Source organism: Hyperoodon ampullatus, assembly GCF_949752795.1.
Source record: "Hyperoodon ampullatus genome assembly, chromosome: 15".
NCBI lineage: Eukaryota > Metazoa > Chordata > Mammalia > Artiodactyla > Ziphiidae > Hyperoodon > Hyperoodon ampullatus.
Genome location: NC_136928.1, coordinates 15,529,550 through 15,554,542, shown reverse-complemented (window position 1 = coordinate 15,554,542; position 24,993 = coordinate 15,529,550). Strand labels below are relative to the sequence as shown.

Below are 24,993 nucleotides of genomic sequence, written 5' to 3'. Positions count from 1 at the left end.
CTTCATTCCAGCCTGGTTATTGTTGAATGAACAGAATTCAAGGGAACCATCTGTTGTACAGGGTTTTAGAATCATGATTGACAAAGATATGTGACATCCAATATGAAGACATCTTTTTTTTCCCATTGCAAAATAGTTTGGCTAATTTAAAACTTAAACCTTTAGGAGGAAAAGGCTAGTTTATGCAAATGATCTAAGATGTTTTAGAAGACTTTAGCTATCTTTTTTTTTTTTTTTTTGGCTGCGTCGGGGCTTAGTTGCAGCACGCAGGATCTTTCGTTGAGGCACACAGGCTCTTTGTTGCAGCACGTGGGCTTCTCTCTAGTTGTGGCATGCAGGCTCTAGAGCACACAGGCCCAGTAGTTGCGGTACGCGGGCTTAGTTGCCCTGCAGCATGTGGGATCTTAGTTCCCTGACCAGGGATTGAACCCGCATCCCCTGCATTGGCAGGAAGATTCTTAACCACTGGACCACCAGGGAAGTCCCGAGACTTTAGCTATCTAATTGTGGTCACCATGATCTGACTTTTTGGTTACTAATTTAACTTTATTTATTGCTTTTCTTTTTCAGAAAATTCTTCCAGGAGGAAATACATCATTTGATGTAGTTTTTCTTGCAAGAGTAGTAGGAAATGTAGAAAATACTTTATTTATTAATACATCTAATCATGGGGTATTCACTTACCAGGTAAGAATCAGAATGAAAACCTTATTTATAAAATACAGTTATCATCTTCAGCCTGTCATATGACAACCTTTTGGGAACTCTTTTCAAAAATTCAGGGGATAAGGGAAAATATAAGAGTTTAGATTCAGAGAATTTTTTTTAAACTTCTAATTTTATATTAGAGTATAGTTGATAAACAGTGTTGTAATAGTTTCAGGTGCACAGCAAAGTGGCTCAGTTATACATATACGTGTATCTATTCTCTTTCAAATTCTTTTCCCATTTAGGTTGTTACATAATTCTGAGCATTTTTATACTTACAGCTGTGTTTGTGAATATCCCTGTTCACATCAGACTGTGAACAAATGCTCTTAAAGCTACAGCTAAAGTGTTACTATAAGATTGGTTGGCAAAAGAACAGTTAAAAATATTTTCACAGTGACTCTAGATTTTTTTTTTTTTTTTACTTTTTGCACGCTTACGAAGTGATAATAGTTTCAGGATCAAAACTTATGTGCCTGCTTTTCTTTGGTAATTATATTGTTTAAAATTTTTGATTAACTCTTTTCTATGTGCAATCATTGTTTGGGTTATTAAAGAAAGTGAATGTTTTGTGAATCAAGATTTTTATATATCAAGATTACTAAGAATAATTACTTATTTGACACTGTGCTACACACTTTACATGCACTTCTGCCTGCATTACAGATACTGTTATTCTCACTTTTTTAGATGAGTAAGGTGAAGTTGAGAAAGGTTAAATAATTATGCTACTAGTAAGTTACTGAGCAGGGATTCAAACCCATGTCTTTATAACTACAAAGACCATCCTCTTAAGCACTGATCTGTACTGCCCATGGAACTCAATTGTTTAAATCCTTACTTGGCTAGTGTCTTACTTTACAGTTTTTATGCTTTTGTTTTTGAACATTTCTTCTCCGCTACCCAGGGCACTTCATGTATTTTGGAAATTAGTGTCAGAGTAAACATTCCATTTTAGTCAAGAATCATATCTTATGCTTATTTATGGTGAACAAGTCTTTACTGGTCGTTTGGTAGGCAGTATATACTTTTGAAGCCAGTACAGATGAATAACTTGGACATGCTGCACAGAGCACTTGGCATACACTTGTTGAGTAAATGAAAAGACCACCATGAGAATAGGAAGGCCTGTGTCCTACAGTGGTGCCCCCAACTGACCTAGGTGTTTGTGGCCCACGGGTGACCCGAGGGTCATGATCAGGTGGTTCTCACGGTGAGCCTCAGTGCCAGGTGTCTTCACCTCTTCGCATCTAGTCTTTCCCCACGTCTTTCTCTTAAATGTACCTCGAGTCTGTCTCCCTCTCTTCACCCCCACTGCTCCCTCCCAGGCCATCCCCACCTCTCCCTGGACGACGACACAGGAGCCCCCTGACTGCCCTTCCTCTCCTCCACAGCCCCTCCTACAGTGCATTGTTCACTCTGTAGCCAGAGTGATCTTCTCTGAGCATAAATCAGATCCAGTCAGCTCCTCACGTAGATCCTTATGTTTTCCCATTGCTCTCAGAGCAAAGTGAAAGCTTCTGACCAAGGCCAACAAGGCTCTAAGGATCTGACTCCCATGTAGCTCTCCCACCTCATCCCATTTGACCATGGTTCTCATCTTATTCTTTGTCTTCAAACAAGCCACACCCTTTCCTGCCTCCTGCCCTTTGCCTGTGTACTTCCCCGTGCGGAATACACTTTCACTGTTGGCTTGTTCTCATCTATCAGGTGACGTCAGTTCACGTCATTTCCCCATCCACCCTCTCTTAAAGAATATTCCCACCCTCACTCCAACCAGTTACTCTGTATCACATTACCCATTTTTCTAAACCTTTTTATTGTTATCTAGGCTGTCCCTACTACTAGGATGTGCGTTTCATAAGAGCAGGCACATTATCTGTCTCGTTCACTGTCGAATTGTTCAGCAGTGCCTGTGGTTGTACCTAGCACGTCATAGGCACTTAATGAATATTTGTCATTTGAATGACTGGCTCACCCTGTTTGGTCAGCCCACATTCCTATGGAGGAATGACCTGGGACTGTGCTTGGTATTTAAGAGATTGTCTGGGCCCTACATCCATCTTCTGATGGTTGGAACAGGGAAATCTTTTAATTCCCTGTTTCCTCCTTTTGTCTATCCCATGACCTCGTGAAGGACTACTATCATTTTCATTTCTAATGTAGAAATCATTCCAAATGTATATATGTGTGCATTTATATATATATATATAAAAGAATATATATATATTCTTGATGTATATCAAGAATTTTATGTATATCAAATAGGTAGCCAAACAAGTATAGAAACTACATGTGTGTTCCTTTTAAAGGGAGTTAAGATTTTTTCCATAAGTTAACCTCACCAGTTTTCCCTAGATCAATCAGTTATAACTATAAAAATGTTATATAACTCTAAAAGCAACTAAAATTGCATTTTTTTTCCTCCTTGGAATCAGGTATTTGGTATTGGAGTTCCAAATCCATACCGATTGAGGCCGTTCCTTGGGGCCAGAGTCCCTGTGAATAGCAGTTTCTCACCTATAATAAACATACACAATCCTCACAGTGAGCCTTTACAGGTGAGTTTATGGTGGTGATTTTGAATGTGTTTAACTTTAGTGGAAATTAATGCTTAGCACGAAATCTCAGTTTGTTATAGTTTTCAAGACTATTTAAAATAACGCGGTACTGAATAATAGTACTAAAGAGATATTCTTTTACTGCAGCTTGTAGTCTGAATTTGGGGTTATATCAGTCCAGTTATCGAATTTTTGGAACCATTTTTAAAATGACTATGGTTTCTCTGGTGTTAGTTTTAAGCACCTGTACCTATAATTTAAGAAGAGTTTTCATCTATACAAGGCCACTGCTTTTCTTGCCTTCAGCTCCTTCTGGCCCAGTATAAATTTTTAAAACCACTATTCGTATTTATTTCTAATAATAATAAGTTTTTGGTGATGGCAGCCTGGAAATTAAAATCCAAGGAAAGGGTAATATAGAACCATTGATGAAAAGCCAACTTATTTTTTTATTTTAAAAAATGCAGCTCCATATCTTACCCGGTGTTTTTTTTTTTGTTTTTTCTTTTTGTGGTACGCGGGCATCTCACTGTTGTGGCCTCTCCCGTTGCAGAGCACAGGCTCCGGACGTGCAGGCTCAGCGGCCATGGCCCACGGGCCCAGCCGCTCCGCGGCACGTGGGATCCTCCCGGACCGGGGCACGAACCCGTGTCCCCTGCATCGGCAGGCAGACTCTCAACCACTGCACCACCAGGGAAGCCCTTACCCGGTGTCTTAGTAGTAATTATTTTCACATTTGAAATCCCTCCTCACTCGTCCCTTGTCTCTAAGACAGTGGGCGTGACTGGCGTCACTCCTTCAAATATTTCCTAAAATTAAAATCCCCACCCCATGCCCCCAGTGACTTCCAGCCGTGTGACATTTGCTGCCACTGTAGCTTCTAGTTTTGTTGTCTGCGTTGGAAGGAGATGTGGATGCTTTCCAGAACAGTCCTTAATGTCCACACCCAGGACCTGTAGAGTTCTTTAGGACCCCCATACTGCAGAACTTAGTGGTGGCTTGAAAATGGCAGGTGGAGGGAAAATACCATGCATTGTGGTAAGCCACAGCGCTTTGGCAACCGAAATGGTTTTTGCCATCCTAGAACCCCCTGGTAGAAGGGCTCATAAACAGTGAAGGTGAAAACAAGAAAGAACGAGACAAGATATTCAGAGCTGGGATTATGAAATGCTTAGGAATTATATTCTAAAGTAGCAAGAAAGGTTTCACCCCCAAACTTGGCTGACACTGGGTGAAGATAGCTATGAATAAAAATACTCCACCCAAATTTTGATTACTTGTAGCTGGATATCTTGATCATAAAAGAGGAAAACGCTCTTGTCTCCTGCTTTTACAAGTGAAAAGTATTTCCTCTCCATCATCAGTCTGTCGTTTATATCCTCTTGCTACTTTGGATAATGGTGAATTTTCCCCGTTCTGGCTAACTTTTATTACAAATCTATACAGAAACGTCATAAATTCTTGCTACTTTTTTTTTCTTGACTGTTTTCAGTCCAAGACATAAAAACTGTCCTCTCATTCTCTCAGAGCCTGCCGCATGAGTTGCCACACCCTTCTGTAGCAGCAGTGTCACAAAGCACCCAGGGATGCACCCTCTCTGTGGTTGCCACACCACGGACTGAGGGTCTCGCTTCCTGCTTGGAAGGATGGAGGTTACAGACTCAGCAGATGTTGGCTAATCTACAGTTTAGTAGCCTTACAGTCTGTGCCTTTGCTCCTCAGCCTTTGGAGTCATCAAGCTATAATCTAGAAAAATTATCTCTGAATTCAGTAGCGATTTTTTTCTTTTGTTCATCTAGTCTTTTTCAGTTATATAACATCTCAATTCAAGATTTACCACAATGAACTTTTCATCAGCGCACAGGAGAGCAAATGGGAAGCCAAAGTTAACCTCTTAGAAGCAGTAAATTGTTTATCTGGAGTGCTTTTTTTTTTTTTTAAAGGGAAAATCCAAGTCCCTACCTGATGGGCGCTTTTTTAATTGAGGTATAACTGACATATAACATTATATCAGTTTCAGGTATACAGCATAGTTTAACTATAGTCACTATCATGTCTGTCACATTCCTGTGACTTAATTGCCTTTATAACTGGAAGGTTGTGTGGAAGGCACTCTTAACCTGGGAGTCCTATAATATGTGTCATGAGTCTTGTCCTTAAATTTAAGATAGTATTGTAAAGCAAGAAATTACATCTGATTTGTTCATTATACAACACAAACACACAAGTATGTTCTCATTGAAAAAAGAATGTTAACAATTCAAACGTGTGTGAGGCAAAAGTCCCTTTGAACTTGCTACCTTCCGGTCCACTGCTGTCCAGCAGAACTCTCTGTGCTGATGGAAAAGTTCAGTGTCTGCTGTGTCCAGTACAGTAGCCACCAGCCACAGGTGGCTGTTGAGCACTTGAACTTGTGGCTGGGGTGGCTGAAGAACTGAACATTCAGTTTTATTTTATTTCGATTAATTTCAATTTAAATAACCACATGTAGCTGGTGACTGTTATATTAGCACAGCTCCAGCCCTGAGCCCTTCCTCGGCGATACCCTTCATGTGATCTCCGTGTGTCCCATCAGGCCTTTTTCTGTGTGCTTGTGTGCAGATATGTGGGCACACAAAAATTAACATTCTTCATGGGAATCTTTTTACATAAATTATATTTTGTACATATTGATGGCTTCCTTTTTTTCTCTAAACTTTATTAAATTAGGATAACGAGCACTGGACTAAAAATCAGGAGTGCGTTGTCCTAGTTTTAATGTAATCTGTCCTTTGATCTTATAGTTCAGCCTCTATCTGTCCTCATTTCCGTATTCCCTTTCCTGTTATCAGTACCTTTTAATCTTACATTTCCAAACATTGTTAGGCTTGTCTCCTTAATACCTTGGAAGATTAAATGAAATAATACATGATGTTTTCTGGTCTTTAGAAAAAGTTCTGCAGTCACCCCTTCAGCTAAGGTGCTGTTACTGTTAACACAGTACTGTGGGGAACACTACTAAATTGGAAGGCAAGTGATAGTACTCAGAGAAAATCCTAGCTCATTAGTCTTTGCTAAATGCATCACTGTAATGACAACACACAAAAAAACAAAAACAAAAACCTTTAAGCATATGCTAAAGTATTGCTGTTTTTCCTGCTTTATCCTTTTTGTGTGTACTCCTAGAGGACTTTTGTGATAAAACAAGTAAAGGTTTTCTACCCATTCTCATACTTCACCCCAGATTTGCATTTAATTAAATATATTCTTTATTTTTAAGAGATAGGGTTACCTGCCTTTAAAGAAAAGTCTCCTGCCACATGACCCTTCTATTCCTTGGTATTTACCCAAGAGAAAGGAAAGCACGTGAAAACCCAAAGACTTACACAACGTGGTGTTCATAACAGCATTGTGACCAAACATCTGTAGTGACCAAAAACTGGAAACACCCCAAATGTCCATCAACAAGTAAATGGGTCAAAAATTGTGGCATATCCATAAAATCAAAAAGAAATGAACTATTAGTACATAAAACAACATGGTGGATCTCAGGATAATTACACTGAATAAAAGTAGCCAGACACAAGAGTACATACTGTATGATTCCACTTATATAAAACTCTAGACACTACAAACTAATCTAGAGTGGCCAAGAGCAGCTCAGTGGTTGCCTGGGGATGGGAGAGGGCAGAGGGCGACAGGTGGATTGCAAAGGTCATGAGGAAACTCTGGGAGGTAAAGGGTTTATTTAATATCGTAATTGTAGTGGTAGCTTCATGCCTGTATACATGTCAGAATTCATCAAGTTGTACACTTTAAAAATGTATAGCTTAGGGCTTCCCTGGTGGCGCAGTGGTTAAGAACCTGCCTGCTAATGCAGGGGACACAGGTTCGAGCCCTGGTCTGGGAATATCCCACATGCTGCGGAGCAACTAAGCCCGTGCGCCACAACTACTGAGCTTGTGCTCTGGAGCCCGCAAGCCACAACTGCGGAGCCCACGTGCCGCAACTACTGAAGCCTGCGCACCTAGAGCCCGTGCTCTGCAGCAAGAGAAGCCACCGCAATGAGAAGCCCGTGCACCACAAGGAAGAGTAGCCCCTGCTCGCTGCAACTAGAGAAAGCCCGTGCGCAGCAACAAAGACCCAATACAGCCAAAGATAGATGGACAAATAAATAAATAATTTTTTTAAAAATGTATAGTTTATTGTACATGAATTATACCTCAGTAAACAGTTTTAAAAAATTATGAGTTGGGACTTCTCTGGTGGTCCAGTGGTTAAGACTCCGCACTCCCAATGCAGAGGGCCCGGGTTCGATCCCTGGTCAGGGAACTAGATCCCGCATGCCGCAACAAAGATCCCACCTGCTGCAACTAAGACCCGGCATGGCCAAATAAATAAATAAATATTTAAAAGAAAAAATCATGGGTGTAGGTACAAGCCACAGAGATATATTAATAGTAGCTGTGATTTTGCTACAGAAGACTTCAGATATTTTCATACTGCGCTGATATTGTTGCATATGCTGAAGAATGATGTGCTCTTCACTGTGTCACAATTACAGTAGTTATTAGATCTGCTGCTAGATCTTGTTATAAATGTGTGAATAAAGAAGCATTTGTGTTACTATAAGAACTGTAAAATTTGTATTTCTAAAATATGATACTTTCCATAAACTGTTTCCTTAGGAAAAAATAGAAATAAATGTCCTACGGTTGGATTTCCTAAAATCCGGTCTCTGAAACAGCTACACTATTTCCGAGTTCAATATTTCAAAGTTACCTTGTTTTAATTAAATACACCACCATTGCTTACCCATATGAGCACTGCCTCTGGTGATGTGACAGCACACTTATCCTACATTTATATCCGTAAACGTCTTTAATTTTTTTCTGATGAACAATTAGGGTGTCAAACGTTTCTGTATAACAGCAAATCACTTGCATTGAAAACATGATTTTGACTTAACCATCATGTGCTCCTTTGTCACAGGTTGTAGAAATGTACTCTAGTGGAGGAGATCTTCACCTCGAACTTCCAACAGGTCAGCAGGGAGGCACCAGGAAACTGTGGGTGAGTGCTGACGTGTTCTTCTCCCTTGTGAGCTCACATGAGACCAGTTATTCTCTTAAATACACCAGAAAATACTTAACTCCTCATCACCCGAAGAAATACGGGTGACTTTTCTGTAATTATTGTCTTAATATTAAATTTATATCAAACTAACACAACATTGTAAAGCAACTATACTCCAGTAAAAATTAATTTTAAAAGATAAATAAATTTATATCAAATATACTTGAAAATTGGAGAGACACAGAGAAATAGAATAGTAATTTTTGGAAAGAGCAGTGAACAAAAATTGGTGTCAGCTCTAACCCACTGTGTGGAAAGAAAGAGGTTTTAACTGTTCTTCCTCAGAATAATATTAGTAAAGTTGTCTCTGAATCTAATCATTTATAATATGCTTTACACTAATATTGAAGAAGAAGGAAAAAAAAAACCGTGAGAAGGACCTGCTACATTTTTTAAGGTAAAGCATTGAACACGCATACTTACTATTGTTGGAGGAGATGCCATTTGCAGAGGGAACATAGTCAGGCCCTCCTGATGACTTAGAAACTTTAAATTTTTAGGCGGTCTATAGCCACGTTTAATGCTATTTAATATTTGACAGTACTCTGTGTCCATGGTTAGAGAACCACTTTTTCTTGGAGAATACTAGCAAATATTAACAGATTAATGAATACATAGTAACTACCTTATTTACAAAGGTTCCTGCCATAGGAGGGTTGTTTTTATTTTTTTTAATGTTGCCTACCCAGCTTTAATCAAAGAAAATGCAGTTCTTGTACCGAGGTCACTAAAATCGCTGCTCATTCGTAACTGAAGACACACAGACCTGACCATTATGAATAGGTTCCAAACATCAAAGTTTCTTTGTTAATTGCTCTGTTAAACACACACAGCCTCTAGATTCTGTCATCTGACCAGTCTCAGCCAGGGAAGGGACATGGAGGGGACGTTTTTAGGATATTGACTTGAACATTTAGAAACCAATTTGTCAGTGACTAGGTTAACTTCTAAGATGTAGAAACACTCTAGCAGGTAGAAATATGTAATGGATGGTCTTTTTATATCCTTTCACAAAAATGATTTACCTTGAAATTATGATATTGTTTGAAAAGCCTTGGGGAGAAATAGTGTATAAAACAGTGCTTCATAGAATTAACTATAAGCAATTAAATTTTTTTTTTTTTTTTTTTTTTTTTTTTTTTTTTTTTTTTTTGCAGTATGTGGGCCTCTCACTGTTGTGGCCTGTCCCGTTGCGGAGCACAGGCTCTGGACGCGCAGGCTCAACGGCCATGGCTCACGGGCCCAGCCGCTCCGCGGCATGTGGGATCTTCCCAGATCGGGGCACGAACCCGTGTCTCCTGCATCGGCAGGCGGACTCTCAACCACTGCGCCACCAGGGAAGCCCAAGCAATTAAATTTGTATTACAATTCTAGATAGAAGAACTAAGAATTTACTATGAAATATAACCGGATTCTAATAAATAAACATTAAAAAATTCAGATTTCTAGTTAGTTAAGAACTGTAATGAAGGGTAGCAGACATGGCAGATTGTTTTAATACTCCTAGCAGCTACGAGAAAAGATACAGTGACTTACTCCTACAAATCTAGAGTGAGAAAAAGTCAATTGTCCTTGACCTCACCTCCAGCCCATTTCAGTGTACATGAGAAAACCCCAGCTCCTAAAGATGGGGAAGTGGATGGTCTATCTCTAGTGGCCCCAGGAGGGTTCCTGTCACCTCTTTCCTACTTTGGGACTAAGAAGTGAAGAGGCAAGTGAAGACCAGTAAATTCTAAACCATGAGGATTTCTTAAAATAGGCCAAAAAGTGTGTGCAGAAAAACTCTGGTGGTCCCAAGGGAGCCAGATAATTCAAAAACCAGGAAAAGAATTATACCTCAAAAACAAAATTTTTTTCCCAATGAGTCTTCCTTCTAGTCCTTCCTTCCTTCCTTCCTTCCTTCCTTCTAGTCTTCCTTCCTTCCTTCCTTCTAGAAAAAAGTGTTCTCTTTTTGTGAGCCTAAAAAGTTATGTTATCTTACATGCTCAGAGCCTTACTGAACGCAGTTGGTGAACTGTGGATTTGCTTGGGAAGCTTTGTTTTGTTAGGTTTTAAATGAAAGGAGAGCAGAGTCTACGCTCTCTTGGTTAGCATTTAAAGAGAATCCTAAATGGGCAGAAGACCTAAATAGACATTTCTCCAAAGAAGATATACAGATGGCCAACAAACACATGAAAGGATGCTCAACATCACTTATCATTAGAGAAATGCAAATCAAAACTACAATGAGGTGTCACCTCATACCAGTCAGAATGGCCATCCTCAAAAAATCTACAAACAATAAATGCTGGAGAGGGTGTGGAGAAAAGGGAACCCTCTTGCACTGTTGGTGGGAATGTAAATTGATACAGCCACTATGGAGAACAGTATGGAGGTTCCTTAAAAAACTAAAAATAGAACTACCATACAGACCTAGCAATCCCACTCCTGGGCATATACCCTGAGGAAACCATAATTCAAAAAGAGTCATGTACCACAATGTTCACTGCAGCTCTGTTTACAATAGCCAGGACATGGAAGCAGCCTAAGTGTCCATCGACAGATGAATGGATAAAGAAAATGTGGCACATATATACAATGGAATATTACTCAGCCATAAAAAGAAATGAAATTGAGTTATTTGTAATGAGGTGGGTGGACCTAGAGTCTGTCTTACAGAGTGAAGTATGTCAGAAAGATAAAAACAAATATATGGAATCTAAAAAAAAAAAAACTGGTTCTGAAGAACCTAGGGGCAGGACAGGAATAAAGACGCAGACGTAGAGAATGGACTTGAGGATATGGGGAGAGGGACAGGTAAGCTGGGACGAAGTGAGAGAGTGGCATGGACATATATACACTACCAAATGTAAAATAGATAGCTAGTGGGAAGCAGCCGCATAGCACAGGGAGATCAGCTCAGTGCTTTGTGACCACCTAGAGGGGTGGGATAGGGAGGGTGGGAGGGAGACGCACGAGGGAGGAGATATGGGGATATATGTACATGTATAGCTGAATCACTTTGTTATACAGCAGAAACTAATACACCATTGTAAAGCAATTATACTCCAATAAAGATGTTTAAATAAATAAATAAATAAAACATTATTTAGCTAAAAAAAAGTATATTCTGAAACTATTGCATATGAAGAGACAGTTAATGAGTATGCCGCTAAAAAGTGTAGGGAAAAAAGTATTTTTTTTTTTTTTTTTTTTTTTTGCGGTACACGGGCCTCTCACTGTTGTGGCCTCTCCCGTTGCGGAGCACAGGCTCCAGATGCGCAGGCTCAGCGGCCATGGCTCACGGGCCCAGCCGCTCCGCGGCATGTGGGATTTTCCCAGACCGGGGCACGAACCCGTGTCCCCTGCATCGGCAGGCGGACTCTCAACCACTGCGCCACCAGGGAAGCCCGGGAAAAAAGTATTTCAGAGATGTATCAGGCAGTCCATCAATTAAAAGAATTTTGTTTAAAAAAATAATAGATAAATTATTTTAAAAAAGAATCCTTTTTGCAATGACCTAGAGAGTTAGGATAGGGAGGATAGGAGGGAGGCTCAAGAGGGAGGGGATGTGGGGGTATATGTACGCATATGGCTGATTCACTTTGTTGTACAACAGAAACTAACACAGTATTGTGAAGCAGTTATATTCCAATAAAGATCTGTTAAAAAAAAAAGAGAATCCTGTAAACTTCTGGAAAAGCAGTTTCCCTCTGATGGTGATGTCTCTGTTGTTTAGAGAATTTCAGGACTGAATTATATACCCAAGCACCAGCAATACATCAAATAATAATTGATTTTTATAGATTAACTCTACCTCTTAATGATGATTTTGCCGCTGACAGTTTGTTTTCATATAGTTTTATTTCTTTCATTTTGCTCAGTTTTACACACCACACTTCATTAGTTTTAAGATATGTGTGTTTTTATCATTTAACATCCTCCAAAATTGGACTGTGTGTTATAATCAGTGGAATGAATATATTTGTTTAATTGGCAATATGTTTTTTTCTTCGTAAGTTTATAAAATAATAATGCATCTTTTAGGTGATGTCATCTTATTCAGTAAACTATAGTGGTTTTGCTACATTATGGTCTGTTAACTTGTCAGGAAATTCCTCCTTATGAAACCAAGGGAGTGATGAGAGCCAGTTTTTCATCTAGAGAAGCAGATAATCACACAGCTTTCATAAGAATAAAGACTAATGCTTCAGACAGCACGGAGTTTATCATTCTTCCAGTTGAGGTGGAAGTTACCACAGGTGAGTGGATGACTAAAGGAGCTGCAAGTTTGTTTTGGTTTCAGTACATCCTACTCTGGCGAAGTGAAATATAATTGTTTACTTTTCTTTTTTCCAAGCTCCTGGAATTTATTCCTCAACTGAAATGTTAGATTTTGGTACACTGCGAACACAAGGTAAAAAAAGAGTGTCTTTATAGGTCTTTTAAAAAACCCCTGTATTCATTGCTGAATGGCTCTACTTTAACTCCTTTGTAATTAATTCAGCTTTGAAAGTTACTTCTCAATGGGTTACATGATCTTGTAGAAATCTGCTTTTGGGAACTCAGAGCCCTTAGTGATTTATACCCCATTCCTCTGAGGGATACCACTGCTTAACAAGATGGGAAAGCAATGTCATGGGTAACTTAAGGCTTCTAAATGGAAGATTGAGGCATCAAGTAGTTTCTTAGTTTCTTAATCCAGTTTCTCACCTATTTAGTTATGCTGAATCTTTTCTTTTAATAGTAAAATAAAGGAAGTAGAAAGATTGACTTCTGGATTTTTGTTTAGATATGGATTATTCAATTGCATTATAATAACGTAATGTTAGAAATTGGTCCCCAATGGTCAGAGAAAGAATTCAAATTCTAAAATTGAAAATAACCAAAAAAGGATTTATTAAGAGAAAAGTAAGAGTACCTGTAATATGGGATTCCTGTGGGCCATACGTAATTAAAAATTTGGTTGTTTAGGAGTGAAAACCCATTTTTGAAAATTAGATTTGGTTTTAATATAATAATTTTATATTGTACTTTACTGAATTGCTTCATTATGCTTTGCTGGAAAACTAAAAGATAGTGATAATAACATCAATTTCATTGAAAATTTTTGTTTTGTTTTGTTTTTTGGTCTGATTGTTTAGGAGGGGGCAGTTCCTATAGTACTCACTGTCCTTAAGAGTAAGGCAATTCTTGTCTAGGAATGTGATTGTCACAGTCTTTTTATAAATGTGATTGTTACTCTAGCTCACATTCTAAAATACATTCCGTCTGATATCTAAGAAGAGAAGGATTCTAACTTGCTATAAAGCATACCATTTTAAGAAATATTTTCTTTTCCTCAATTTTAACAGATCTACCAAAAGTTTTAAATCTTCATTTATTAAATTCAGGAACAAAAGATGTACCAATAACAGTAAGTTTTTACCTTTTTTTTCCCTAATTTATATATTCTTTGTTTTTAAACTTATGACAAAGTTTAAAATGATTGAACTCTTGCTCTAAAGGAATTCTGTTTTGTGGTGACCTGGTGACACTTTGGTTCAAAGCGTGATACAAGAAACCTGTTGTGCCTCTCTAATCACCAGATTTTCAGGATGAGAAGGGCATGTGGACAATCCTCTCCAAGCTAAGTGTGAAGCAAAGTTCATGAGGTTCCTGTTTAGGCCTGTAGAGTCTGATAAATCCTAGGATCTGCATGCCATATGCAAAGAAAAACGGGTTGTTAGACTTAAGGTACGATTAAGTAAAAAGAGAGAAGAAAAGATTCAGATGAGTTGGAAAGAGAAATAAGGAAGCAAAGAAATATGGTAGGTAGTGGTTGAGTGCTGTTAACATTTGTCTCTGGTACCCCTTCAAACCCGCAGCTGCCGTGGTTACCCTTGACAGCACACTGTAAACTAGGGTCCTCTCTCCCCCTCACACATACTCGCAGAACAGGTGACTTTGATGCCTTGTAGTGGAAGTGGAGTGTCATGAGATGGTGAGCAAGGTCGCTGTGCATTAAAATGAGGTTACCTGGGATGACCATCTCTCCCATCACTTGGGGTTTGTCTACTCTCTTCTCTTTGGTCTCTATTCCACCAGTTGGTGGTAAACTCTGGGTTTGGGCAGGGGTGGGCAACAGTCTGTGAAGTCTCAAAGCCCATCTGATCTATTTCATTTTATCAGAGTTCTCTGAATTTAGGTTTTCTGACATCAGCACAGGTTATAATAAAAATACACTGCTTTCCTCTTCCCTTACTCTCTTTGTAACTTGGGAGCCTCACCAAGAGGTGAGGTTGTGAGCTAAAGCAAAATCTGGGTAGACCTTGCTCACTAGTAGAGTCATAGTCTAAGCAGTGTCCTGCCATATGACCTAGTATTTCTTCCTGCTAGGTAGGAGAATTGGGGGTGGGTTAGGGGAATGGAGTCTGGTAAAGCAGCGGTCCCCAAACTTTTTGGCACCAGGGACCGGTTTTGTGGAAGACAGTTTTTCCACGGACCAGGGTGGGTGGGTGGTGGTGGGGGGATGGTTCGGGCGTAATGCGAGCAACGGGGAGCAGCAGATGAAGCTTCGCTTGCGCACCGCTCATCTCCTGCTGTGCGACCCAGTTCCTAACAGGCCGCAGACTGCTTCCGGTCTGCGGCCCGGGGGTTGGGGACCCCTATGGTAAAGAACTTCCCCCAATCTGCAGTGGAGCTGAAACTACCCCAACCTGAGGTTCCTAGCACTCCAGTGTTAGGCCGACTGAGAGGGACCTGCTCTGCAGGTGACTGAGTCTGCTGGGGTTCATGCCCCTGCTCCTCGGTGAAGTCTTCAAGGGCCTGGGACCCTTCCACAGATGACAAGGAACAGCTCCTTTGACCTAGCCATAGCCACTCTGATACTGTATTTTTCTTTAAAAAAAAAAAAAAACACATAATGCTGACTGTTACTGCTATATTGAGGGGTTAGTGATTGTTTTTGCCTCTTTAATCTGTATTGAAATTTTCACAAGTCTATAGAAAAATGAGCAAAATAAGAGCAGTATAAATATTTATTAAAATATGAGTGTGTATATGTTAACATAATTAACATAAAGTTGTAAACACCCTTTCTGGACAAGGACTATTCTGAGATAATGTCGTTGTTTCTTTGACATTAAAATGCTTGTTGTTTTATTATTAAAGGTAGTAGATAGTTGGGGGAGGGTTGTTTTTGTTTTTTTAATAGAATAAGTGGGCAAGTGTTCTTTCCTCTTCTGTTTTTAGGGAGAGTTTTTGAAGGATTGGTGTTAATTCTTTAAATATTTGGTAGAATTCACCAATAAAGTCATCTGGGCCTGGATTTTTCTTTGTGGGAAAATTTAAAATTATTAATTCAATCTCGTTACTTGCTACAGGCCTGTTCAGATTTTCTTTTTCTTCTTGAACCAGTTTCAGTAACGTATGTCTTCCTAGGAATTGTTTCATTTCATCTGAGTTGTCTAATTTGTGGGCATACCATTGTTCACAGTATTCCCTTATAATACTTTTTTTTTTTTTCCTGTGAGGTAGGTAGTAATGGCCCATCTTTAATTGTTGATTTTAGCAATTAGAGTCTTCTCTATATTAAAAAAATTTTGGGGGAGGCTTCCCTGGTGGCACAGTGGTTGAGAGTCCACCGGGGATGCAGGTTCGTGCCCCGGCCCGGGAAGATCCCACATGCCACGGAGCGGCTGGGCCCATGAGCCATGGCCGCTGAGCCTGTGTGGCCGGAGCCTGTGCTCCGCAACGGGAGAGGCCACAACAGTGAGAGGCCCACGTACCGCAAAAAAAAAAAAATTTTTGGTCAGTCTAGCTAAAGGTTTGTCAATTTTGTTGACCCTTTCAAAGGACCAACTTTTGGTTTTGTTAATTTCCTTTTATTTCTTTTTCTTTGGTTTGATACCAAAATACCCTTTGTTTTATGAATAAAGGTAGTAGATAGTAGGAATTTCTCCTTCCCTGCCACCAACATCCTCACATTTGCAAAATAAAAAGTTAGAAAACCTTTGTTAGACTTCCACACACACACAACACACACACACACACACACACACACACACATTTTAGATTTTACCAGTGAAATGCAAAGGCCTAAGAATCACTGCTCTGTTACAACATTTTAAAATCTCACTTTGTACTCAGAATTGTGATTCATTTTGTTTAAATTTTCTAGTTTACTATATCAGACTTTCCTCTGTAATGGAGCGTGATTCCTTCTGCTAGATTTGTCCAGCTTGCTTTGGCTACAACCTCTTTATGTTCTTTGAACTTCTTGGTCCTGGATTTGTTCTTGAGCCCAGTTGGCAGCATGAAGCACAGTTACTGCATACATGATGATGTGCACACAACTCTCTTCCCAGCCCTTTCCTGCCCGCATGCTCAGGGCACTAACCTCCACGAAGGAAAACTCCTGAAGCACACCGTCTGGCTGTACGTCCTGGGATTCAGCAGCACATTTGCCTGTAGGGCAGACGCTGCCTATTGGTGGATCACTTGCCATTGCCTCAGTTTGAGATGTCAGATAATTTTTACTTTTTATGTGTTCTGCACGCTGTTTGTCTCTTACTGGTTTCTTCTGTCTGTGGGATGCCTTGTACAGAGGAGGAACTCTCATGCTTTTGGGGCAGACTTCAGGCCTTGAAGTCACTTCTCCAAATGTGAGGGCTTAGAGATTTGATGGGAAAGTGCATTTACTTAGCCCAAGCATTCTGGTCTAACTTTATACATACAATAAATGGACTCAAACAAATGTCTTTTTCAATAAACATTTTCTAGAAAAATGAAATTAGCAATTCTAAGAATGTGAATGAAAAAATGTAATTCATTTGATAGGTAATTAAATATAAATAGGCCCATGTTCCTCCTTTTCTCTTTTATTAAGGAGTTTTAGAATACATTGTAAGTGAACATTTTTGTTCTTACCGTGGATTACACATATCTAGGTTCTTTACACAGATTACCTTGTTTGATACAACTCTCTTGTAACGTACACAGGTCCTTGTTTTCCAAATAGGGAAAATGAGCCAGACCTTTTTATTTATTTATTTATTTATCTATCTATTTATTTATTTATTATTTATTTATTTATGGCTGTGTTGGGTCTTCGTTTCTGTGCGAGGGCTTTCTCTAGTTGTGGCAAGCAGGGGCCACTCTTCGTCGTGGTGCACGAGCCTCTCACTATCGTGGCCTCTCTTGTTGTGGAGCACAGGCTCCAGACGCGCAGGCTCAGTAATTGTGGCTCACGGGCCCAGTTGCTCCGCGGCATGTGGGATCCTCCCAGACCAGGGCTCGAACCCGTGTCGCCTGCATTGGCAGGCACATTCTCAACCACTGCGCCACCAGGGAAGCCCAGACCTTTTTATTTTTAAGTGACTTAATTCGACTGTAAAATGTACAAGTTACATGAAAGTATATTAGGAATATAATGATACTTATTAATCCAGTCTTTATGAATATATCATTTTATATTCAATATTCCTATTAACCTATTGATTTATGTATATGTGTTTAGATCTACATTTGTATCTACCTATGTATGTATTTTCTTCTAACATCTGAAGCCTGTGCTCTGCCAGTGTTTTGGTAGTTTTATCTCATTCCCTCATTCATTCCTTCATTCACTCATTCAGTAAATATTTAATAAGCATCAACTATATGCTAGCTTCTGTGCTAAGTACTGAGAATACAGAAGGGAATCAGACAACCAAGGTCTTTGTCCTTACTGAGCTCATTTTTTAGCTGGGAGACAGACAAACAGGTATGCAGCATAATTGTAAATTGAGAAATAAACAGAATGGCATGTAAGTCGGGGAGGGAGTTGGTTTAGATAGAGTTGTCTCTGAAGAGCTGACGTTTGCAGTCATAACTCAAGAGTGAGAGGTAGGTGCCCATAGGAAAAGCTGGTGGCCAAGTGTTCCCATCAAAGGGATCAGCAAGTGCAAAGGAATAGCTTTGATGTCAAGGGAAGCAGGGTTGGGGGGCTGGTTTGAATGGAAAAGGTGAAGGCTGGAGAGTCAAGCAGGGCTTCCTGGGGCCCTGGGAGGGGTTTAGATTTTATTATAAGTGCAATGGGAAATTACAGAATTGTAAGCAAGAGAGTGATGTCATTTGATTTATGCATTGTAAAAAGTCAGTGTAGCTGCTTGTGGAGAATGAACTGCAGAAGGTTAAAAATCTGTTGCATGGTCCACTTGAGAAATGATGGTAGCTTGGACTCCTCGCCTTATCAGCCAGGGGATGAGCCCATCTACCATGGAAACTGAGTTTTAAGAGAGCTTCCCAAGGTTTTTCCTGTATTTTTCTCCATAATATGCCAGACCTAGAGACTGGTACATTTTTTTAAGGGTCCCTCGCTCCCTCCATTTCACAAATATATAGAATTTTAGGATGAGCTCAACAATGCTAAAACCCAGAGAGTTTTTAAAAATTCCCCTTCAGGGAATTCAGTCTCTTCATCTTTCAAGATATAAGACCACTAAAGGAAGCAGCTCCAAATATAAGTTCCTCACCTGTCAGTGGACAAGATGCCCAGGTCCAAGCCTTCCTGACATTGTCTATAATGCAACTTTGAGAATATGGTTTTCCTCAATATTTACAAAGCATTAATACTATATAAATGATGGAATAAGTTTGCCTGAGATGTCTTAAGGCACCTTTGTATGAAGTTTCCTTGCTAATTAGTGAATAAGAATCACAGCTGTACTTAATTAATTTTACCAATGTCAACTTGACCTGAACCTTAGCTCATTTGTGCACCTACTGTTAAAAATACAATCCCTATATACTGAAAGGTTATTTTTCTTGCTTGCTCAAAGTAGTTGAGTAGTTTCAGAATGTCCTGAGCCTTGAGTTTCACTTGAGAGTTACGGAGCATTAGTTGGGTATGAATGTCGTGAGAAAGGCTGGAACTATTGGGTTGGCCCAAAAGTTCGTTCGGGCTTTTCCGGAACAAATTTTTTGGCTAACCCAGTATACTTCGAACCTGTGCAAACTGCCTTTCCTGGGAATCTTGCCATATTTTTTCCACTTCTTGATTACCTTTAAGTAAGCAACAGTTAGTGACTGGTACTAAAATATATTGTTAGTATAAATATGCTTATTACAAGTTAATGATTATTTATTATTTTTCATTTAAAACCATCAGAATGAGCCAACTATTTAAGTGTTTTGCTTGTTTATCTCTCTTTGTCTTTGTTTCCTTGGAAAACAGGTTTTAACTGATTGGGGGATTTTTTTTCTTTTAATGGTAACAGGTGAACAATTTAATTTAGACCATTTGTATAAAACATGAGTCAGTTGAATATTATTTTACTGTTAGTGTGACATGTTTTAAGGTAATAATACTGAATGTAAAGTTTTCCTCTGGTAAGAAAAATCCTAAAGTGTGTTTTATGTGAGAAAAACATTTTTTTCATCAAATATTTATTCTTAGTTCTTACTACTTACTGTGACTATCTATGGTAATAGATACCATTGCTTAGCTGTTTCTGGCATGGGGTTGTGCTTGTTACTGATGAACCACCACTTACATTCTTTAAGTGTGTTTGAAAATGGTCAAGGTTCCCTTGCTGCTGTATCATAATCAATAGAGCAAGTGAAAGAATTAGGAACCGTATGTGTCCTCTGTAAACTGTAAGGCTTTATACGGTCATCTCTCTAACAAATCCTGACCTCAGGATAAATGTGGCTAATTCAAAAAAAAACCCAGCATAATTAGGGACTTCCCTGGTGGTCCAGTGGTTAAGACGCTGCACTTCCACTGCAGGGGGCCCGGGTTCAATCTGGGTTCCTGGTTAAGGAACTAAGATCCCATGTGCTGTGTGGTGCAGCCCCCCACCAAAAAGACAGCAAAATTAATAGAATCACAAAATTTTTCAGATAGGTGGAAACTTAGAAAAAAATCTAATCCCATCCCTAGGATTTTATGGGTGGGAGAAATAAGGCCTAGAGTAAATGGGCAGCTTACTCAGACTCACACTGCTGCTTAAATAGTTAGTATCCTTCTGTTGTAAACTCATCACTCTGGGTCTCACATGTACTTCTATACTGCTTTCCTTTCCTTCGGAAAAAGTTTTTAGTGTAGTGTGATGAAACCAAATGAACCTTTTGTCCAGTTTGTAGTTTATCTTAAAGTCAAACTGCTTTGTTTTACTGTTAAAAATACACACACACACACACACACACACACACGTATATACATATATACATACATACATACCCTTCAAGGAATGAAGAGATTCATACTTTAAATGATTGCTAATAACAGGAAGCTTATTGATAGTAAATATATTGATATGAACCAGTCAACTCCCAGCTCCATTAGAGATTCAAAAGCAAATGAGGGGCTTCCCTGGTGGCGCAGTGGTTGAGAGTACGCCTGCCAATGCAGGGGACGCAGGTTCGTGCCCCGGTCCGGGAGGATCCCACGTGCCGCGGAGCGGCTGGGCCTGTGAGCCATGGCCGCTGAGCCTGCACGTCCGGAGCCTGTGCTCCGCAACGGGAGAGGCCACAACAGTGAGAGGCCTGCGTACCGCAAAAAAAAAAAAAAAAAAAAAGCAAATGAGGAGTTCTCAAAGAAGAAGAAAGAAAAAGAGTTAAAATGCTGGGAGAGCCTGAGACCAAGAGCTAAGGCAATTAAGATTTCTAGCACTGGAGACTGCAGGGCTATCATCCCAGGCCTAGTAAAGACACCCGAACAGCTGAGGACTAACAGCAGTGGGAAGGGAGGCGCCCTGCTGACTGGGACTAAAAAGCAGTGTCTGTCATCACTCTGTATGTAACCAACTTTGTTTCCTATGATTGAAACACAATGCAAGAGACTGCTTTTCCTCACACTCTTCTGAGGTGCTTCTTGTGCCTTCAAAGGACTGTCCTTATTCTCTATAGGCAGATTCCACCTTTATAAATGAGCAGAAAAGGTGGGTGGGGAGCTGGGGGAAGAACCTGGTGGCTCATGGGAATCTGACTGTGCCCATGTTAGCGGGATTGCCTGATGAGTGTTCCTTTCTCCTGGAAACATCTCGCTTTGACAAGTTTATAAAGCCCCTGAAAATTCAGCAGAAATCCCAGAAGTGTTCTGAAATCAAAGTAATATTCAAATTGCATTCTAAAAGAAGATTTTTGATCAAGACTTGTGTTCGATACCATGATTTTCATTAGTATATGTTTGGGCAGTAGGATGCCAGGTGAAGGGCCCTGGACCAAGTCAGGACAGCTGGTTTCCAGTTCTGTCTCTGGATGCCAAGCTGTTGAAACATCGCTCAATATTGCAAGATGTCCTTCATCTGTAAAACAGGGAAGGAAGTTGGTATCTTTAAGGGCCCTTCCCATGAAAAATGCTTTGTGTCAGTGCGGATTATCATATTAAAAAAGTAACTGCACTTAAATAGTATTTATTTTTTAAGCTTGCTCAAAAAGTGCAAGCTTTTACTGTTTTGTTGTTGTTGTTGTTTTAGGTTTAGTTGTTTGAACAGAAAGCTCTTACTTTGTTAAGTTGAAAGCGTTCTGACCTCTTCCAGGTTGCACATCCCTGCCATCCGCCTCCTCACGGTTCACCCCACAGGGGAGTGCAGACCCTACCATAAGTCCTCATGTCCCCTTCTCTTATACATAAGTTAGGCATTCATTTAGCAAATAAATACCTTTTCTTCTATTTTATGTATTCATACCCATTGTACTTTTTACAGTCGCTTTATCATTTTCCTTCTGGTCATCGTTTTATTTCATAAAAATAGTCTAATGAAGTTAATTTGAGGTCTTAACAGCTTAGCCAACTCTATTTAAAGGGACCACATAAAGTTAAACTTTTCAAGTTTTGATTCTGCTTTACTTTTCACTATAAACTGAAAGACTAGACTAAAATAATGCTATGTAAATTTTTCTCTTTGCAGAGTGTTCGACCTACACCACAAAATGACGCCATAACGGTACACTTTAAACCAATTACATTAAAAGCTTCAGAAAGTAAATATACCAAGGTTGCAAGTATCAGCTTTGATGGTAAGTATTCAACTTTTTCTCTCTGATAGAGTCCTCTTATTTTGATAAATTAGAAGGCATCTATGTTGACATCTTAATATAGAAACCCATACCATTTTACAGTCAGATTTTATAGTACTGGTTAGGTTGGTTTTTCTTGTAAATCATCACCAGCTCTTATTTGATTGTTTCATGAAAGAAAATATTATAACTTCATAAACCTAAATTAATATTAGCAAATACATTAGGATTGGAGTTAAATTTTTGTTATCTGGGCTCTTTCACATATATACCTATTATGCTTTGCCTTAATTATGAAGTCATTAATTTTTTTAATTAAGTGAATATTTGAATTTCAGAAGCATGTTTGAATTTAAGAGCAGAAATAAAATATTTTTTTTTCTTTAGAAATAAAGTATTTTCTGTAACATTTCCATATATTGGCTTTTGTTAACAAGGCAGACTGTCCTACCTAAACTAACTGCCTTCATGATAGAATTGTCAAATTAGATAACAATTATTTCAAACATGTATATTGTGTATTTTGACATTTGAAATATTAACCCAGACTTTAACATATTTTAATAGCATGTTTTTATTCAGTTTTGCCCACTTTACTAGAACATTTACTGAATTTGCTGTCATAAAATTTTTTGAGTAGTGATGTAATGGCTGTCTAACTGTATATGTAATTTAAATTTAATGAAAGCTGAAACTCCAAGTGGGACTTTTCTCATAAGGGCACGGGCAAGTGAGGAGCCCTGAAGCTTAAGCTTTGGCCTCATGATAAAGCCATCTTTGCTCATAGTCCACATTTTACAACTAAGCTCCTCATCAGAAGAGAATATTTGGTCACTGAGTGACCTACTGAGTGTGGCACAGTGTTTGTGAGAGCATCTGTGCTCACTCCATGCACATGGAGAGTCTGGGGAGAATCTGGAGCAACTGCACAGTTGGCTGCCAGCACAGTGTTCATCCTGTGAGCTCAGAGAAAACTCCCAAAGAAGTTAAGATTAAATACATGACATACTTCCATAGTCCAGCTGTCAGGAAATAATCAGTATTGTAGAAGGCTTGATAGCACAGATATTTCCAAATGTGTGATAAATTGTCTTCTGTGTTGCTAAGATACCAGCCATGACCACCAGTATCAGTGTCAGTATCAGCAGGTACATTGTCTTCCCTTACGGAGAAACAGAGAAACCAGTAATAATTTCTAACCCCAAGAACCACATGTAGGACCTACCCTTCTGATAAATCCAAGGAGTGGGGGGTATACACTGGGGCAGCTGTGCTGTGTACTTCCCCCCATTCTTCTTTTCCAGCTCCTGTATTGACAATACAGTGACTGTTTCCACTGAGATAAATGAAAGTCAGGAATGGTGGTTCTGAGATCACAGACTCCAAAATAAGTGTTTCTTAAAGAATGATGTAAAATTTAACACAAAGACAAGGGAAAGCATCTTTTAAAGCAGGTGCTACATTTCTTAAAAGTGGTTTTTATTATCGTGGGAAAATCCCCCCACCTTTCACCTCCCACCTCTCCCATCACCACCCCGGATTCCAATACAAATGGTATTACCCTTAAGATTGCTGTGAAAATCAATCAAGAAATGCTTGTTTTACTTAACTTTTAAAATTTTCAGGGGAATTCCCTGGCGGTCCACTGGCCTGGGTTCAGTCCCTGTTAGGGGAACTAAGATCCTGCAAGCCGAGAGAGAGGCGTGGCCCAAAAAAATAATTAATTAATTAATTTAAAATTAAAAATTTCAGAATGTGCCATGAATATTAACTCCACAGTGCTCACTTACCAAGCAGGCATGTCTCATCAAGTCATGATTCTTTATGATTTTTAACTGAATTTTCTTGAGGTTTTGACCACTTCATTGCTAAAATGTAACTTGATAAGATGCTATGAAATGCCTAAATTATGGCCCTTGTTATCAGCCTTATGTCAGAATAAATAGCAAAAAAAAAAAAAAAAAAAAATTAAAGTATCCAGAAACGGCTCTACAGTAAGCAGAAAGAAACGAAGTTTAATGGGAGTTTCAAAAATCTGAATCTGCACCATCTGTACAGAGCCGCATACTAGGTGTCATACCAGTCTTTTTGTTGTTCTTTTTTTGTGCTCAAGTTGGATAACAAACATTTGCAGAACTTACATATAAATTCTTCTCATAAGTGGAAGTGTTCCTGAAGTACTTAAAGGGGATAAAGATACACAGCTTCTTTATTTGCTTTGGAAAGAACATCTGATGGGTACACAAATTGGATCCAACTGACTCTTTTCTGTAATTCCAGATGGAATAATTCAGAAGTGCTACAAAACTTAAAGGTTTTACTTCATCTGTGAGGACAATATGATGGCAGGGAGGGTATATGCCTCCTCTTACACTATAGGTTAGGGTTGGCTAATATAAAAAGTCAGAGCTCATAACTCTTGACATTTTTTTGCACCAGGCTACTTTATTGGTATTTATAGCAAGACTCTGGCCACACAAGGAATGTTATTTCTTAATCCAGCTGTAAACTAGCAGTTCTCAGTTTGGGGGCCTGGGCAGTTTTGCCTCCCAGGGGATGTTTGGCAATGTCTACAGACACTGTTGGTTGTCACAGCTGGTGTCTAGCAAGAGGCCGTCCTGTGCACCGCCCGACATCCCGCAGA

At 39.3% G+C, this 24,993-nt stretch overlaps 1 protein-coding gene across 1 annotated transcript in view; it reads left to right on the top strand.

The window, feature by feature from the left end:
- Positions 1 to 24,993, top strand: part of TMEM131 (transmembrane protein 131) — a gene marked incomplete at its 5' end in the record, with an annotated part of 192,115 nt that overhangs the window by 109,404 nt on the left and 57,718 nt on the right. The window contains 7 exons of the mRNA XM_079721265.1: positions 571 to 687; positions 3,147 to 3,269; positions 8,241 to 8,321; positions 12,475 to 12,625; positions 12,724 to 12,780; positions 13,718 to 13,779; positions 22,241 to 22,349. Coding sequence (XP_079577391.1) covers positions 571 to 687; positions 3,147 to 3,269; positions 8,241 to 8,321; positions 12,475 to 12,625; positions 12,724 to 12,780; positions 13,718 to 13,779; positions 22,241 to 22,349 — 700 coding nt within the window. The remainder of the gene's footprint in view (positions 1 to 570; positions 688 to 3,146; positions 3,270 to 8,240; positions 8,322 to 12,474; positions 12,626 to 12,723; positions 12,781 to 13,717; positions 13,780 to 22,240; positions 22,350 to 24,993) is intronic.